General features: G+C 36.2%; 1 protein-coding gene across 1 annotated transcript in view; it reads right to left on the reverse strand.

Moving 5' to 3' along the window:
• Nucleotides 1–19228, reverse strand: part of RYR2 (ryanodine receptor 2) — a 735760-nt gene that overhangs the window by 103112 nt on the left and 613420 nt on the right. The window contains exons 68-74 of the mRNA XM_071207362.1: nucleotides 15717–15804; nucleotides 13285–13377; nucleotides 7558–7728; nucleotides 6403–6462; nucleotides 2451–2585; nucleotides 1293–1329; nucleotides 361–472 (exon numbers count right to left, since the gene is read on the reverse strand). Coding sequence (XP_071063463.1) covers nucleotides 361–472; nucleotides 1293–1329; nucleotides 2451–2585; nucleotides 6403–6462; nucleotides 7558–7728; nucleotides 13285–13377; nucleotides 15717–15804 — 696 coding nt within the window. The remainder of the gene's footprint in view (nucleotides 1–360; nucleotides 473–1292; nucleotides 1330–2450; nucleotides 2586–6402; nucleotides 6463–7557; nucleotides 7729–13284; nucleotides 13378–15716; nucleotides 15805–19228) is intronic.

Genomic DNA, 19228 nt, shown 5'->3' on the forward strand with positions numbered 1-19228 from the left:
GTGGGAAAACTACAAGATGGAGAGGTAAGTAACTGGACCAAGGTTTTACAGTCAGTGATCTGACATGCCAAGATTCAAATCCAGGCAGTCTGAATCGCAAAAACATCAGTTCCTACTTATTCCACTTAGTCTCACAGTAGTGAGCAGATCTTAGTATATAAAAGTCATTTACTGAGTACATTTCAGACTGTGGTTCTCAGAGAATATTCAAAAGAAAAACAGGAACAAGCATTATACAGAAGAGCAGATAAATCTCTTTCATCCTTCTTTTTGGTCTATTGTATTCATGTTAAGGCAGATGCTAGACTCTGTTACTTATTAGGGGAAAATAACTATTGTAAATATCCTACGTATTCGGACCTTGGCAGATTATATAAAGGAGCCATTCGGAAGCAGGCTACCACCGCTCTTTTCCTCTGCTTAGAGAGCAATTTGTGCCACACAGCCTTTTTTGATCTCTGAGGATGCTCCACCTGTGGCAGAACGACAAATATAAATAAGTAAATAGAACACCCACAGACAGAGGTAAAGAGAGAAATCAATAATTTACACACCAAACTGCACTCAAAAATACAATTCTAAACAGCGGCACTTTTAAAGTAACCTACATTTGGAATTCCAATTAGAAAAGCACCTTTAAGTTCTTGTGGGAAAAATCCATGTCCGAAAAATTACCCAATACTAACTTGATATAAAATGTTATATAATTTTCTTTAAAAATACCCAATTTTCCCAATAATGTGCATTTTTAGATGCTATGTCATCTCTTTAGTCAAAGAAAAATAAAACCAATATCTATAAAATTATTTTGCATCCTTCTCAAAATTTCCTTTGCCTTTTACACTGTGGTTCCAAAATACATTTTCTGTCTATATAAAAAAACAACAACAACCAAACACTTCATTCTTGTTTATGTATCCATTGCAACTAATTATATCATAAGAGCAAAAGCTGTAAACACGAATAGAGGTGGTTAAAGAAAATTTGAGCGAAAATCTTCCTGTTCCTTAATGTAACAGGATGAGTAGAAGATGACAAGACTTTGTGAAAACAGTATTAGGAGTGGGCAAAAGTATTTAATTTTGCAAAAATGTTAAAATATTTCTAACTCTTTTGTTAGATAGAAATGGGAATTCAAAAGTTATAGTAAATGAGACAAGCAAGTTATTTATTAGCTAGTGGTGTTTGAAGCTGCAGGTGGAGAAAGATTAATTATAAATATGAAACAGAAAAAAATCCCTAAATAATTCTAAATTAATTAGTAATTGCTAGGCAACTGAACACTATACTTCCCAGACTGTAATATCTCCGGCTCAGACTTGTGTATTTCTGGAAGAAATAAAAATGGTTATGTTAGCTAAATAAGTAAAACTGAATTTATTATCCTTTTTATTATAAAAGGGTCAAAATATGAATATTGTATTGCCTACAGAAAACATTAATCATGTTTGGACCACAGTGGTTTAGAAATTTTAAAGAAACAACTTGTATTTTGTCTTGAAACAAAATAAACCACTTTCCATATATCAAGATAAAAAAGTATTGTTTTCCTAAATGTCCACTTTAATTTTCTTGGTGATGAGTATGTTAAACAGGATAAAACACTGTGGAGACAACATTATAGATGAAAACAGAATCAACAGTACTGTTTGTTTAAAGAGATCCAACACATTTTGATTTAAATTTCCAGATTCAAAACTGCAAATGAAGCTTTTTATGGGAGTAAGGGATTCTGAGGAGGAGGGAGGACAATCAACATATCAACAATACTGCATACCAAGGCATTGCAGAAACAGTAGTGAACAGGAGAGAAAAGGTCCCTGCCATCATGGAGTTCATCATTTTTCTACTATACAATGAAAGACCATAAGCAGTGAGTTTTTCCAATACTGAAGCAAAAAGCTATCTAAAATAAGATCTATGATTCAAAGGTTAATGCCAAAATGTATCCCATAACTTGGAATGTCTCCGTGTACTAATGTGCCGGCTTGGCTGGAATTTGAGTTTTAGGAAATTCAAAAGAGCCAGCCTGCTCTCCTGGGGGAAAAAAAAAAGCAGATACACAACACAAAAACACACATTTTAAAAGGACACTGAATTTGTAGATAGATTATATCAACAAATATTTCCTGTGTACCTACTGCTTTTGTACTGAGCTTAGGTTAAAATTTTCTTTGCAAAGTCTCTATGCTTCAGCCACAAATTTCTATTCGAACAGGGGTATTAAAGAAATTCTACACAGGTATCTTCCCATCTTTTCAAGTCTATGACAGCTAACAATTTCTTTTTACTCAAAAATCCTTTGACAAAAAAATCCTCCTTTCATGATTTACCTTACCATGAATAACCTGAACAAGTAAGTTTTTTAACTCATACTTAATACACATCCTCTTTTTAAGATATTTTTACGTAGTTAAGGCAAATATTATTAAATCAACACAAAATCTAACCTGTTCAAGATGAAAAAGGACATTCGCTATATCCAATACTCTTTCTACAGTCTTCTCTGGATCTGAAGTATCTTCTGTTCTGTTTGGTAAGTCTTTGTAAAGAGCCATTTGCCATCTAATCGCAGGATCCTCTAACTGTAGGAAAAAGTTTATAAAATAAAATGATTGCAGTCTAAAGAGAGGAAGACTGACTTCCAGAGAAGCTATCGACAATTATTTATTGAATATAGCACAGTGTTAAAGCTCTGATAGAAATCACGGCAGACAAAGTCTTTGGACTCATGGAATTTACAATTAGTGCAGAAGACAGATATTTAACAAATATTTACCTGTGTGATAAGGGCTACTATAAAGAAATACAGAGTTCCATGAGACTTAACCTAATCTGTCAGTGGTTGGGAAGATTTTTTTAAACAAGAGAAGTTTCAACTAGCACTTTGGGTAAGTCCGAATTTGTCAAGGAAAGGAAACCTTGTATCTTGATCTTCCTCTTTCACAGTTAGGCTGTTGAAAGATTTATAAATTTACTTTTTAGGCAAAGACATAGGATCACATAGGGACTCTACAACAGAACTTAGACTCACTGAAACAAAGATATTAAATAATAAAAATCAATGGGATTAATATAATCATATTCTTACAATAAAGGAATTCACACATTTTGTTTTTTAATACTGTCAAATTTCCTTAGTGCAAGACATAACTGAGATCTGCATGCTTTAAAAAATATCATTATAAATTGTAGAAAATGAAAGGACAAGCATCTTAAGAGTTAGAGCACATAACTTCAAATGGAAGTAAATGTAGCACTGAGATGGAGAAAGTGGCCATAGTAGCTGCTGAGGGTAGGGAGTGGGAACAAGAGATGTGATGTGGGGCATTTTCAGGACTTGGAGTTGTCCTGGGTGGTGCTGCAGGGACCGTTACTGGACTCTGTATGTCCTCCCATGGCCCACTAGGTGGACTGGGGGAGAGTGTAAACTATAATGTGGACCATTGACCATGTGGTGCAGCAGTGCTCAAAGATGTATTCACCAAGTGCAATGAATGTCCCATGATGAGGAGGAGGTTGTTGTTATGGGGGGAGTGGGGTGAGGGGGGTAGGAGGGTATATGGGGACCTGATATTTTTTTAATATAACATTAAAAAAATAATAATAAATAATGAAAAAAAAAAGAAATCAAAAGAACAACAACAAAAAACAGAATAAGCATTAATCAATAAAAACAGGCAAAGCAACCCCTTATCCTTCTCATCCTCTTTAAAATTCTTATTAAAAATAGGAGACAATGTTTTGAACCAGAACTAAATGGACAGCATCTAAAACTTCATAACTCCTAGCCTGGTAAAGCATACACTGAAATGTCAAAATTAACTTTCATTTAGAAGAAACAGAGATAGAATTTTGTATATTGGATGACATGGTGAACACCATTTGTCCTTTGATAACACAAAGTACTTTTTCTTCATGTACTTTTATCATCTGAGGATGATGCTGTGGTATAGTACTTTATGATTTTAATGATACATTCTTACCTATATTAGGCAAAATAAGTAGAATATTTTCTCGAATATAAAGTGTACTCCTCCCCCCTCCAGGATTACCATCCCTACAATGTCAAGACAATGCGTTCAAGGAGTTAGGAACAAAACATTCATTTTTTTGCAATCCTGTGTATCTCCATAATATCTAGACATAACTCATCGCATAAGAAGTTGAGATTGAAATGTCAGAAAGAATATATATTCCTTTCCTCTTTACTTTGAGGTTTCATTCATTTAGAGGTGAAATATTGACTAAAAATGTGTTTCTTTTCTGCTCTTCCCTTTCTCCCCGTCCCCAGTATATAATTGAAATTATCCAGAGAATTCTTACAAGTGATCTCTTAAAATAGTGGAAGAATTTCTTTCTGCTTATCTAAGAAATAACCTTCCTCATTTGGTTATTTCCTGAGACAGGCTTAAAGCCCTTCTTTGGAAGTCTTGGACATTTCCTCTCTATACTCAGCAGTGATGCTTCTTATTCCACTGATTCTCAAAGTGAGGCCTGGGGTCCCCCGAAAAGCCCCCACAACACTTACAGGGGTGCATGGTCATCCTCAAACACCTACATGCAAAAATAGGTATTGTCTCTTCATAAAGGGGAAAAAGTTTTAGTGTAACTATTAACAATCTTCTTGCCCTATGAAAAGAGAATATGCTCTAACAGGAATTAGCATCCTATTATGGAAAAGTTAACACTGAATGTACGACTGAGTACCTAGCAACATTCACATGAATTTTGCTCCAAATAAACATTTGTGCATTGTGAATATTACAAAGGCATGTCTCACCTTTAACATATTATATTGTGAAGCACTAAAAATAAAATGATATGGTTTGGATCTTTGGAAGGAGGCATTTTAATACCCAGAAAGGCATACTTTATCCTATACGCACTAGTTTTTGACATTTGGACATTTTCATAATTAAAAACAAAACAAAACTCAGAATGGATGTCAGAATAAAAGCAGGGAAGTAGATATGGCTCAACTGACAGAGCTTCTGCCTACCATATAGGAGGTCCGGGGCTCAATACCCAGGGCCTCCTGGCCCGTGTGGTGAGCTGGCCTATGTGGAGTGCTGTTGCACCCCAAACAGGGGTGCCGCCCGTGCAAGGAGTGGCCCCCGCACAAGGAGTGCAGCACACACAGGAGTGGTGCAGCCCACATGGAGAGCTGACGCAGCAAGATGATAGAACAACAAAAAAGAGACAAAGAGAAGAGACAATAAGAGATGCAGCGAACTAGGGTGCTGAGGTGATGCAAGAGATTGATCACCTGTCTCCCACTCCAGAAGGTCCCAGGATGGGTTCCCAAAGCCGCCTAATGAGAATATAACAAACAGAGAAAAATGCACAGTGATTGGACACAAAGAGCAGGCAATGGAGTGGAAGGGGGCAGGGGCAGATAAAAAAAGAAAAGGAAAAAAAAAAAGAATAAAAGTGAGCTCAATGAGTGCGGGCCTAAACAGGGCTGAAGTCACTATAAGCAAAGGAAACTGGACACGGAAAAAAAAGCCACAGGGAGCAACCAGAAGCTGGAAGTTAACGGACCTCAGAAGAGAAAGGAGAGGCCACCATATGCACTGCCTTGTGTGGGAAAAGCCAAGAACCAAGGACGACAGGGTGCCTGAGTCTCAAACTGAGCCAATCAATTCTTGCTCTTAAGCCAACCACAGGCACTTTATTGTTTTAGCAGTAGAGAAACTTAATAAAAAATTCTTCCTGAACTACAAAACCAACTCTAGGTGTTATTTCAATTTCCATCCATGTTCTTCTTCTAAATGTGCACTCCCCTCCTTGGGTAAACCCATTTGCTCCAATTGCAAAAATTCTTATGTACTAATGACTCTTAAATACACATAGTTAATTAATGAGCACCAGATGTAAAATCTTAATTTTTTATGGATTCCTGCCTCCATCCCAAATGCCCTCAAACTCATCTACACAAAGGACATATCCAAATTTTATTTCAACTGGTGACAGACTTTTTTTTTCAAAGTTTGACAATCCCTGATGAAGACGATAACATCGTCTATTATCTTTAAGATTTGCAAGTAGAATAGTGACTAATTAAAATGATATAAATCGGGAGCAAATGTGGCTCAGGCAGTTGAGTGCCCACCTCCCTCATGGATGGTCCTGCGTTCAGTTCCTGGTGCCTCCTCAAGAAAAAAACAGACGAGAGCAGACAACTAGCACAAAAATAAAAAACAAAAGACAAAAAAAGAGGAGACAACAAGCACAAACAATGAGCAATAAAACAACAAGCGAACAGACAAGGGAGCCATCTTTTTTATATTTATATAATAATATAAATTCACTACTTTAATTGCTAAGGTAACATTATTTTTAAAGAATGATCAACTGATTCACATACACTAAATCACTTTAGAATAAAATTTGGCTTACCTTGCCTTGTAAATGAATATTACTACGGATTATATCTCGTACTTCCTCCTCAGTGTCTTTCTGTCAAGAAATAAATGTTATCTAAAGGAACTCTTATAATGCATCAATTGTTACAAATGAATAGAAATAACTCAAATCTTTCTTGAAATAGTATATGCCTGAAAAACATCTTTACAGGATCCCTATATGTGACCCAAATATCAGGGTTTCTATTCCAGATAATTTCTGGATACTGCTGTGACTTGAAACGAAATAGAAACCCACTTGAACTCCACCTTAAATGCATTACTACCCATGGAACTAAGATTCCAAAGTCTTAACAAGAACGGCAGAAACATGTTCCCTTGGACAAAGAGGGAGTATGTTTCCAGCAAACTCCCAAATGTCCACCAAGCTATTTTAACTCAGTACCCCATTGATCCAGTAAAAGTCAGGAGCCATATCTGAGGCCCAAATGTTAGATCACTGCCAATAAAGTTGCAAACCACTCTGCCACATCAGTCCTTCAATTTGCTCACTTTTGAGTGTCAAATTCTGGATATACAGGTGGGTATTTCAGTGATTCTCTGTGGGCATGGGGGAAAGGGAATACATCTTCTAATGTACATAAATATAAGAAAAATAATTTCAATGTATATTTTTGAAAGATTTCATCCTCATCTCCATAATCATGAAGAAGAAAAACAGAGGACATGAAATCTTGAGAATCTGAAATCTTAATGCTAATGGAGGAGTGGAGCTACTGATTTAAGTCAGCAGCTTTTCTATTCCACAATCAGCATAATGCATCATGCTTCTAGCACTGAAAAATCTTCCTGCATAAGTCTGAATATACCTTTCATCACTAATTTGATATATGAGTTCATATGAAATCCATTTTTATTTTCATGGTCAGATATTTGTTTGTGTCTTTTCTGCTTGGATCCTGAATATGCCTCGGAGGTAATAAACATAACTAAGAAATAAAAATGCCCCTCTGACCCCCAAAGTAGGTATTTTTTGTTTCTCAGTCCTTGGGCTTGTAAAGAATAACTGCTTAATAAAATACATAATGCAAAACAAAGATTGGTATAGAGCACTGAGACAAAGGAGTTCATACACTTGAACGTCTGGAGGTTGAATGATCATTACCACAGGTATGAGGAGGAAACTTACCATACTAAATCGATTTTTGGCCAGAGCAATGAGCTCCTGGTCCCCAGGGGCACAAATGTTCAAGCCAATGGGCAGTAATCGCTTCAGAGCAGCTACAATAAGAGAGGTCTGCATGGAATACCGGTCTCCTTTACGTTTCATTTTCTTCCTTTCCTGGTCAGAGACAGCTGCCTGTGAAACAAACAAGCATTGGGACCTGCACCTGCTTTGCTCAAATTGAGAACTTGCCACCTATGAAGCTAACTTGATTGTGGTTCTCGCTTCCTCATTTTCTGTTGGTCCTTATTTTTGACAGTTCTACTCTTCTGAAAATAATTTTCTCTTTCCTTCTTAGCATCTCTTGCTAATTTTAAGTCCCACTCTCACACTGTCCAGTTATTACATTTCACCGACACCCAATTTCATGTAATTTTTAGAAGGAAAATGCACATTGTAGTTTCAGGGAATGAGATGGATATATGAGAAATTCTATGGTAATTTCAGATATGGTATGTTTTTTAGACTTAAACCCTTAAGAGAAAATTTTTGTTAAAAAGGGATTCACCTCTGGTTTGACAAATGTTTATTTGATAAAAAAAACATACACATACATAGAAATTATAGAAATACATTGCCCTTTTATATAGTCCGTAGACTTGTCTCCCCAGGGCCTCGATCCCTCTCTAGCATAAGAAGAAATGACACACTAATCAGTGCTTTGTAAACAAATATTCAGGACTATGTGGACTGCCACCTTTCAGCTGAGGACTGCCATGCTACTTAGGGCTCTCTTTGTGATATAGTAGAGGAATATGCTGGTGTAAAGGGATCATCTCAAATGACCAGGTTTAATTTCTACTGGACAGTGAGCATTCGTCTTGCTAGTAAGAGAAGAATCAAAGTTAAAATAATTTCTCCATGTCTACTTCATGCATGTTGGATTTTTTGTACCAATAATTCACACTTATAAGATACTTTCATGAAAATAGCGTATTATAATAGTCTTAGGAGAAAAACAAAAGGGAATTTAATACACAAACGATTTGCTTTCCCCCAAATAAAGCAAAACATATCACATTAAAATATAATATAATATATATTGGGTTATATAATGATATATAATATTGAAGCTATATATTTAGACATAACAATCAGAATCATAATCACATTCCAAAGAGATGTACTTATTACATGGAACTCATTTTTATATGCACCAATGTTGAAGAGATCATTTGCAAGTTTTGTAGAAAAAGCACATTGAATAACTATTTGCACTATTAAATTGTTTAACCCTAAAAATAACAGATCCATGATTTAAAATATGTGCTTTGTTAAAAAGGAAACATAACTACAATAGCAAAAATAATTACCAAATGATTAATCATCATCTTAAAAAGTAAGCATATTGATATAATTTATGCAAACATACTTCTAACATTGATAACTTAATTTCAGCAAAATATTACCCAATATATATGAACTTTATTGATTTTAGAAATTTCTTTGAATTTAAATTGTCCATTTCTTTTGCTTTTATGGTAGTATGAAATGTAGGAGTCTGCAGAAGTTTATACCTACTTTTATATGTATAAACATTTAAGTGACCTTATCATAAAAAAGAATTTAAATCAACACTAAATGCAACTATAAAGTATTCAGTTTTGAGATGCACTACACAAAAGACTTCCTACTTATGCTCAGATAATAATCTTCTTTTCTATACTACAAGAAGCCAGTAACTCAAAATATAAGTTACTAAATCTTTGAATATTTTGGGGTGATATAGTCCACTTCTAGTCATGAAGAAATTAAATCTACAAGTAATCAGGCATCCTCCTATCTATATATATTGGTTGTTTCTTTGTTTGATTAGGGTCTGTTTTCCTCCCTAGACTATGAGCTCCATGAGGGCCAGGGCCAAAGCTGTTCTGGTCCCTCCTAGATTCAGAACCAACCATTGAGCGTTGGTGATGGGAACTGCTTAATAATTTAAGCAGAACTGCTAAAACTATTGAATTTGAATTATATTCCAGTTTTAATCTATTCCCTAACATATGAATTAGATATGAATATACAATAAAATGGCCAACATGTCGCTTCGTTCTGGAAGAAAGTGAGATAAAACGAGCCTTCTCTTAAACCAATCAATTAATCTCACTCTCTCCTATCTCATTATCTCTGCCACACATATATGAACCTAAAATGTCCATATAAAATAGACTTGAATTTAACAGAGGATCAGAAGAAAGTGAATAAAAAACATCAAGCAGACTATTCTAAAGAGATACTGCTGGCCTTCAATTAAACATTTCTATGACTGAGGACCTTGACCCTTTCCTCAAGATCAATCTACAACTGTTCATTTTTCAATACTAAACCCAAATCTTTACCGCCAATGAAATCTTTGACTGTCCTAGCCATTCTCTTCTCTAATAGTCTCTACGTAGTTAAAATCTGTATCACTGCTAAGTGCGCAAATGTATTTTCCCTTTATCATTATTGTTACTATGAGAATAGTTAAAATTTGTTGGGTGCCTGCAATCTGTGAGGTACTATGCACACAGTATTTTAATTTTTATAACTATCCCTCAAGGTAAATGACATTACTAATTGTCGCTAATCTGGAGAGTGAAGTTTAAGAAATTGGTCAAGGTATCATAGTGCTAAGGGAGCAAGTGGGCACTCTAAGTTTTGCTTCTAAAACTGTGATCTTTCCTATACCACACTAAGAACATGGGGCCCTTGTTCAGTTTGTTGTATTTATCAACTATCCTGTGAGTGATAATTAACAAAGATGTTTCTACTATTCCTATATCATAGTAGTCCACCAAAAAAATCAAAAGATATATTTTCTGTATGATATTTTTTTAGCATTAGATACACAACTTATGAAAGTCAACCTGGCTTTAAATTTCCAAGTCTTTCTGTTAAATTTCAATGGCAATTGAAACCTTAAGAAAAAATAGGATACAATTCAATAGTGCAACAGGCAAAAACCCATTTGCTTTCTTGAAATGTCAAACTAACATAGAGAAGGCATAATAAATGCTAAGTGTAAGAGTTCTTAAAACAAGCCATGGAATTAAAAACTTCAGCAATGCTGGCCATATAATGAGCCAACATAATCCATTTTGTACCACTGAAACAGTGAGTCAGTAAAAGCAACAGGAAAATATAATAAGACATATTAAAAAGCCTAGGCTAATACCCAAATTGCAAACTTCTTAAAATTTCAAAATTTAATTTAATGTATCCACATGACTTAAGTGGCTACGATAGCCCAAGCATTTCACTGAGCTTTAGGGTTACCAACTGAATAAAACAGGTTCCCTGCCATTGAGAAAGAGCCTACCTACTAAGAGGAACCACGGGCTCAGAGAGCTCACGGGGCAGAGGAAGAGGGGCACAGCTCACCATGCCTCACTCACCACACACAGGGCCATGGACAAAGCGCATGTGAGGCACAAACTTGAGTCAAAGTGCAGTACTATCCCCTGGAGATTTGTGCATGCTTCTGCAGTCACCACCACGACTGTGCAAGCAGGAGAGGCAGAGCAGGGGCTTTCACATCATGCTCATTAGGTCACTCTCCTTCTCATGGGATTGTATCCAATCCTAAATACCTTGTCTCTCTGCTTCACGGGCTGTGGACATTTTGTTTAAAATCTCTCTCCCAGGGGGCCATCTTCCAAGTTGGCCTGCCAGCCTCACTCACCTATTTTATCTTCTTTTCTAACTTTGCAATTGTTTGCATTATTTGCAACACAAATAGTGATTATCTCCTGTTTGGGTAGCAGTGGCTAAGACCCATCTGAAAATTTGTCCTTTGGTTTGTGTTTGTATGTGGTTCTGTATTATCTTTGCTCTAAAGCTCTGTTCAAAAGGAGTTAGTTTTTCCTTCAGGACTCTGGTGGGTGGCTCTGCCTGCTGCTGTCATGCCTCAGGAAAACTGCATGAGCTTTTTGTTAAAGGAATCCCCAAAGCTTCCTATATCTCTTGGTTCTCAGCGTCACATGGAGAACACCCTTCTGTCCATTTCAGCTCTGTATATAACACCTATGGCTAATTCCCTGCTATCAGTTCTTTGCTCCAGATCTTAATAGTGGGACTTTTTGGTATAAATGCACTCATCCCCTGATCTCATCCCTATTTTGGGTCCTTCATGCTATTTGGGTCCTTCATGCTACCTGAATGATAAAAATAAACTGCCGTTTTGATGCCTCTGTGGCTAACATAATGACTCCCAAACTTGGCCCAATTCTGAAACACATGGACACCATGATTCCTTTAGTAAAACAATATGAAATATTAAGTGTGTTGGACTCCATTCTTTGAAACAGAATCATTCTATCTAGGAAAATGGATTTATGCAATACAAATATTCCAAGCACATGTGCAGGTAAAAACAAACAAATTTTAAGGAAACTAAGCATAATCAGCAATTTCTAAATTTCTCATCACTATTATTATTTGCTAACTGTCTTGTCTCCAAGTGCCAATAGTCACATGATAAAAAAGACTAAAAGGTTTGAGAAAATTTATTTTGGGACATGTTAAAATTGATATGTTTCTACTGATTATTATCAAATTTTCTCTACAAATAGGAGGAAATGCTACTATTAGTCAATGTTTATAGATGACCCAGTCTAGTATAAGACAAACGTAGTGGACAAACCACTGGACTAGAATGATGTAAAAGATGAGAAAGGACGCCTGTATAAGGGATATGCAGAGCTCTGCTCTAAAGACCTTTAACATGTGTCAAGTTTGATGGTACATTGGAACCACTGTAATCATTCCAAAGGAAATGTTGACACTGGAGCAAACTGACAATAAGTTGCCTGAGCAGAGAAATTGTCACAGCTTTCAGTTTAAAACATCCCTGAAGTTTGTACACTTAAAACTGCATCCCCTCAAGGAACACGGACAGCCTAAAGGACAGAAAAATTATTCTTATGTGTGTTTCAAGAGCAAGGTCATGTGCAGTAACCGCCTATAGTAGTTGGATAAATGTTCTAGATAATGCCAAGGTTTAGTAGGCATTAGCATCCAGCTTCTGCTTGTGGTGTCAAATACGTGGCATTTAAAAAGCTAAATAAGACTAGATTTATCAAATGATACTATCTAATTGCACTGGTGGTGCCAGCAATGTCAAATGTCACAGCTGCTCGTGGAGCTCGGGGGAGGAGGTGTACTTCATACAGTGACTTTCTTCTTATAATTTAGTCAGGTGGTAGAAATTGATTTCCTTGGTCTTTTTGCATTAAGGGACATTTGGCAGCATATTTGCTGTGTTATCCCATTTAATATGTGTTTTTATCTTATTTAGTGTAATTCAAAATACAAAGGCATGGACTTTTAAATGTTTTGAAAGGAAACTTCCTTCTCTTCCCCTACATGAGTGAGATAGAAATAAAAAATTTGGAGGCATACTTCTGACCTCATGTGGGAGAATGTGATCTTTATCCATGTGGTTCTTAAATAATTTAGCTAATTATTTTGAGGTCTGTATATCTGGCACATGTAAGTACATATATATTCATTGATGGATATGTAACATTGATTAGGTATATATGCATTGGACTGACTGGCAGTTTTGTGAATGTCTTTGTATGTGTGTGTGTGTGTAATCCATAAATAACATTACCAAATCTATGAGATTTCCTATAAACCTTCAAAGTCTAAAAAATTCAACCAATGAAAGTTACAGTAGGATATTTTCTAAACCGGAAAACAAAATTATAATACCTTTGACATCTTTGACTTGGTATCAGTAATAAGGAAAGACATGTTATTGATTTCATTCTGTACCACGAAGTTCTGCTCTTCTCTTTTGAAATTCTGAGAAGTTGCAAAGGAAATTTCAGTTAAAAACCACTTAGACAAGAAGTTCATATAATTACAGTCTCCAGAAGACTCAAAAGCTTCTACAAAGTGAAGTCTATTAATTTGATAGAAAAGACTTATCAAGAAAGGGAGCTATTAATTTGTGTAATACCTAATGAGGGCATTTGACTACGGACAAAAATTAGAGGAACTAGATATGAATATGTTTGCGTGAAAGACGGTAAAACTAGGGTTCAGAATGCTTAAGTAACAAGGTCACACATCTGCCAAGGGGTAGACTGGATACCCAAAAGCAGATTTAGCTGGCTAAAAACCATACGCTCCTCCTGTGACAAACACAGACTTCCCTAAGAGACAGACAATTACCATGTAACTTTCTATTCTGTCAGATATTTTACCTACTTCTTAAAATACCATGACATTGTTTTATTCATTTTTAATTCAGGAACATAAAAACACTGGCAAAGGCGATTGTTTGAGTAATACTAATAGAGAAAGCAAATCCAAAATGAAAGTAAAAATAGAGTTTTAAAAGAAAAATTAAAGATCTAACTGTATATATGTCTTCCTTTTCTTCAAATGAGCAAAACTCCTATAAAGTGATTCCATAGTATGCATCTAAATATGTTATTTATTGATGAGCACTAAACAATTTTATATGAAAACAGTAGAAGCGTTAATTCGCAGCTCACATACCAATTTTACTATTAATAATCATATGGCTGCTCATGGAGTTTAATCTTTAAATAAATGAAGAATAATGTAACATATTATTTGTGTTTTGAATGTGCCCATGGTATTTGAAAGCACATATTCAAATTCTTCCTGTTATTCTTTAAAGTACCATTAGACGGTCATCTAAAAACTAACTGATTATGATACTTTTGGTCAAAAGTCCAGTATCAAATATAAACTTAAAGAAGCTTCTTGGTAATTCAGTGATTGATGAAGTAGAAGAAGAAAAATTACGGAGTTTTGTTTTCTTAAGTCTTTACTCCTGTGCTTCTCCTATTTGCCTTGCCTAGTGGGCATCATAGCTGGTGTAACCTGGGAGAGAAAATAAAAGGTAAAAACAAACTAAAATCCATCTTTGTCTTTGATGGAGTGATTTCCTCTGGATTTCAAATTTTGTTTCACAAGTACTCTGAATGATCTAATGCATCCTCCAAACAGGAGTTAAATAGGGTAAGAAATAATTTGCATTTACCTAGATGAACATAAAGAATTTCCTATGACACCATGGAGAGTAAACACAAAATGTGAAGATACAAATCCAAATGTTAAAATAGCCATTATGTGGTATATTCTTCATGCTATGTATTTTTACATGTTTTAATACAGATTTTGGGAATACATTTTACCAAGTCCTCAAATGTAGAAAATCAATAATATTATCCTCTATATTAAAATTCAAAATTTTTCTTTTTAAAAAATTTACATTTTCAAAGCAATCTGATTTTTATCTAACATTCTGATTAAGTAAACTAGGAAGATATCTCAGATGATAAAACTGAGGTAAGGATTTTATTTTTACTTTCTTAGAATCTAGCATTTACAAAGAAAAATGTATTATAATTAGTACAAATCTTCTAAGCCTTTGAGAAAATTTGGGGCAATAGTAAATGTTCATTTACCCTAACTCTGCTAATTAGTTGAAATACCTGATAGAATACCACATAACTGTTGCAGTGATTACCAACTTGTTTGATTTTAAAATACATAGTTCTACTTGCAACATATAAGATAATGAAAACCAAAAAAGATGTGCTTTAGAAATTCTATCAACAGAGTTCCTTAAGCAGAAGCTTTATTTTAAAAGCTAACTGATTCTAAAAGGTAAGCAAAAGTAAAGTTCTACAGATCTTGAAGCCCATGATGATAATTTATAAATTTAAGGGAATATGAAGTACCTTCACAAGTGTTTCCTACTATTGAAAAACCACTAGTCCAGCTCAGCAATGGCTATACTGAGGCATGCTTCTGCTGCTATACACAGAGAAAATTAGAGGATAAAAATGGCACCTCTCTCTGTAATGTCAATATTAATCTAAGATTTAGGGGGAAACTAAAAAACGTTTGTGGCGTGTAATCAAAAATCTCTGTAAATTTAAGCCTAAGTCTCGAAACTCAAAAGAAGGCTGATATTCCCCCAAAACTCCTCAGGGAAAACTAGTCCCTCTCCTGAACTGTTAGTGATTGCTACTAGACAAGTTTGAGAAACATTACCAGAGGGAATAACTGAGGGGATTGAGATTGGGAAATTGGTTAAAAATCTAAAATCCTTCAATATGAACCAAGCAGTACACACCGTCTCCCAATGTTTTCATACTTACATGGGATTTTGACCAGTAGATAAACACTTCAGCCACCATACGGAAAAGTTCCTCTGCTTCTGGATTAGGCTCTTTTAGCCACTTTGCCCTACATCACACAATAAATAAAATGATGTCTCAGTTACTCCTAAAAGTTAAAAAAAAGAAAAAAAAAAGTCTCCTTCTGAAGTTGAATTTGAAATCCGGTAGCCAAGGAAGAGCATGCTGCCCACAGAAGGCACAGTGGCTTCTTTGTAACAGGTAACTAACAGGAATGAAAACTGAAGCTGACATTATCAAATGGCTGGTAAGACATTCTCGCCACAGAAACAGTTAATAAAAGGACAAGTCCCACATGCCTAAAACTCTGGAGGACAATAGCAATTGGAGAAGGACTCCACAAATGCCGAACTGAGGAAAAAGAAAAAAAAAAAAAACACACTAAAAATAGGTAGAAAATTTACATCCTGGACCTACCAGTCTGGAGCCCTCCCCCTCACTCGGTGCTGTGCAGCTTAACCGTCACACAGAGGCAGTACGGCCACCCTCCTGCCATGGCTGCAGACCACAGAGCTGCTCACAGCAGCGAGTTAGAACCCCACACATATCCAGGTATAGGGATCCAAGTCTGCAGAACACATGTGGCTGAGGAGGGCTGCATCCAAAAGGGCCCCCAGAGAATAAGAGAGACCAGGCAGAACTTCTGGTAAGAGGTACACACACTTAGCCCAGTCTCTGACTGCTGGGTGGCCTAAAAGGAAAAACAGCACTTTTTGGATTGAACCAATATGGCTCTTGGGGTGGGATACCCTAATGGGAAGTAACCAGATGCAGAAAAACCTCACAGAAAAATAAAAGAGGAAAACTGGACTGCTGTAACACAGGACTGGATTCAGAACTAGAAAGTATAATAAAAATGAGCACTGAGAGAGGGAGAAAAGTTAAACAAATCATAGGAGGTGTGAAGAAAATTCTGCACAAAAATGAACAGAACAGATCAGAATTCCTGGAGAAGGAACAGAGGAAAGGAAGCTATCCTCTGAGGTGAAACAAGTGTACATCAAAGGGCAATCTTAAAAGTTGTCCTGCAATAATCAGGTGTACAGGACCTGAGAAAATCTAAACAGTAAAACCTGGGCTACTCTAGGTCCAGTATAATTTTGGCCATGTATCACATAGCTTAACACAAAGCTAAAATACAATAAAACCCTAGGCAAAGGGGAGAAACTGACCTTAAGAGTTACTGCATAAAAATAATCAGATACCCAGACATGAGCAAAAAATACTACCTATACTAAGAAACAGGAGAATATGGCTGAGACAAGGGGACAGATGAAAAGTTCACAGGATTCAGAGAATTTGGACCATTATCTCCTAAACCAATTCTAGAAGATGAAGGAAGATATGGAGAGAAATAAGCTAATGGTGGATATAAGCTAAAGGATATTAAGAAGACTATACGCAAGTAAAATTAGAAAGTTTACAAAGAAACATGACAGAAATTATGGGAATGAAAGGTATAGTAATTGAGCTTAAAAATACACTAGAGGAATACAATAGCAGGTTTGAACAGGCAGAAGAAAGAATCATCAAACAAGAAGACAGGTAATGTGAAATCATACAATCAGAAGAAAAAATAGAAAAAAGAATAGACAAAATTGAGCAGTATCTCAGGGACATGAGTGACACGATGAAATGTATGAACATATGCAACATGGGAGTTCCAGAATGAGAAGAGAAGGGAAAAGGGGGAGAAGGACTTTTTGAAGAAATAATGGCCCCAAATTTCCCAACTCTTATGAAAAACATATTATATATATTATATACATATCCAAGAAGTGCAATGAACTGCAAACAGAATAAACCCTAACAGACATAATCTAATACACAAACTAGTCAGTATGTCAAATATCAAAGATAAAGAGAGAATTCTAAAAGGAGCAAGAGAAAAGTGATTCATCATATACAAGGGATCCTCAATAGCTCTTAAATGCCAATTTCTTACCAGAAACCATGGATGTAAGAAGGTAGGATATGTTTCAGATACTGAAAGAGAAAAACTGTCAGCACAAAATTCTTTATCTGGCAAAACTGTCCTTTAAAAATATGGGAAAGATTAAAACCTTTACAGAAACTGTGAGAGTTTGTAACCAAAAGACATGCCCTACAAGAATGGCTAAAGGGAGTTCTTCAGGTTTGTAGAAATGGAAGAGTCACTCATCAAATTTATTTGGAAGGGTAAGGGGCCCTGAATAGCCAAAACCACCCTGAAAAAGAAAAACTAGAGTTGGAAGACTCACACATCCTGACTTTGAAACTTATGACAAAACTACAATGGTCAAAACAGCATGGCACTGGCACAGAGGTAGATTCATAGACAAATGGAATTGAATAGAGAGTTCAGAAATAGACCTTCACATCTATGGCTAATTAAATTTTGACAAGGCTGCTAAGTCCACTCAATTGGGAAAGAATAGTCTAACAAATAGTGCTAGGAAAACTGGATATCCTTATGCATAAGAAGCATGCCATATACAAAAATAAACTCAAAGGGGATCAAAGACATAAATAAAATTATAACGACTTTAAAATTCCTAGAAGAAAATACAGGTAAGCATCTTGAGGATATTGTGTTAGGCCATCATTTCTTAGATATTACACCCAAAGCCCAAGCATCAAAATAAAAAAATTGATAAAAGGGCACACTTAACAAAATTTTTTAAAAAATTTGTTCATCAAAGGACTTTTCATAAAAGGAAAAAGACCACTTACTCCATAGGAGAAAATATTTGTAAACCACTTATCTGATAATGGTATAATATTCAAAATATATAAAGAAATCCTATAACTCAAGAATAAAAAGACAGGTGGGGCAAGATGGCATCCAAGTGAGTGCACCCTCATCATCTCTCCTGCAAAAGCTGGCTGAGTGAGAATTGAATCCTGCCAGAGTGAGCTGTTTTGGGAAAAAGCAAGAGGTTTCTGGACATCAATCTGAAAAGAGTGCAACAAAAGGAGTGCTTGCTCAAGGTAAAACCAGGGGTTTCTGGCACTTGTGCCCAAAGCTGCGGGAAGGCTAAACCCTTCCCCTGGGGCTGATAACCACAGCGTTCCCTGAACCACACCACCGGTGGCACGGCGGCGTTCACAAGCCCCTTGTTCCCCAAACCTGTGATCTCTGAACCGGTGTTCCCTGAACCCCACATTTCCCGTACCCTATGTTCCCCAAACCTGCATTCTCCAAGCCCATGTTTCTGACCTGTTCCCTGAGCCCAGTGATCCCCAAACCACAGCATACCCGAGCCCACTGGTCTCGGACAAACTTGGAGACATGGAGGCTTATGGTGAGGGGTACAGAGGGGCCCGAGGAGTGTGGGTTCAATTGTCTGGTTCCCCCTTTTTTGAGCTGGGAGGAACATGCCACCTGGCTTGGGTAGAGGCTACAAAGAGAGGAGAGGTGAATCTCCTGAGGCAGCCCGATTTACCCAAATGCCCTGGGATAGGGAAAACTGATCTAGGAGAAGGTGGAGTCA

The sequence above is a fragment of the Dasypus novemcinctus genome, chromosome 13 (assembly GCF_030445035.2).
Source record: "Dasypus novemcinctus isolate mDasNov1 chromosome 13, mDasNov1.1.hap2, whole genome shotgun sequence".
NCBI lineage: Eukaryota > Metazoa > Chordata > Mammalia > Cingulata > Dasypodidae > Dasypus > Dasypus novemcinctus.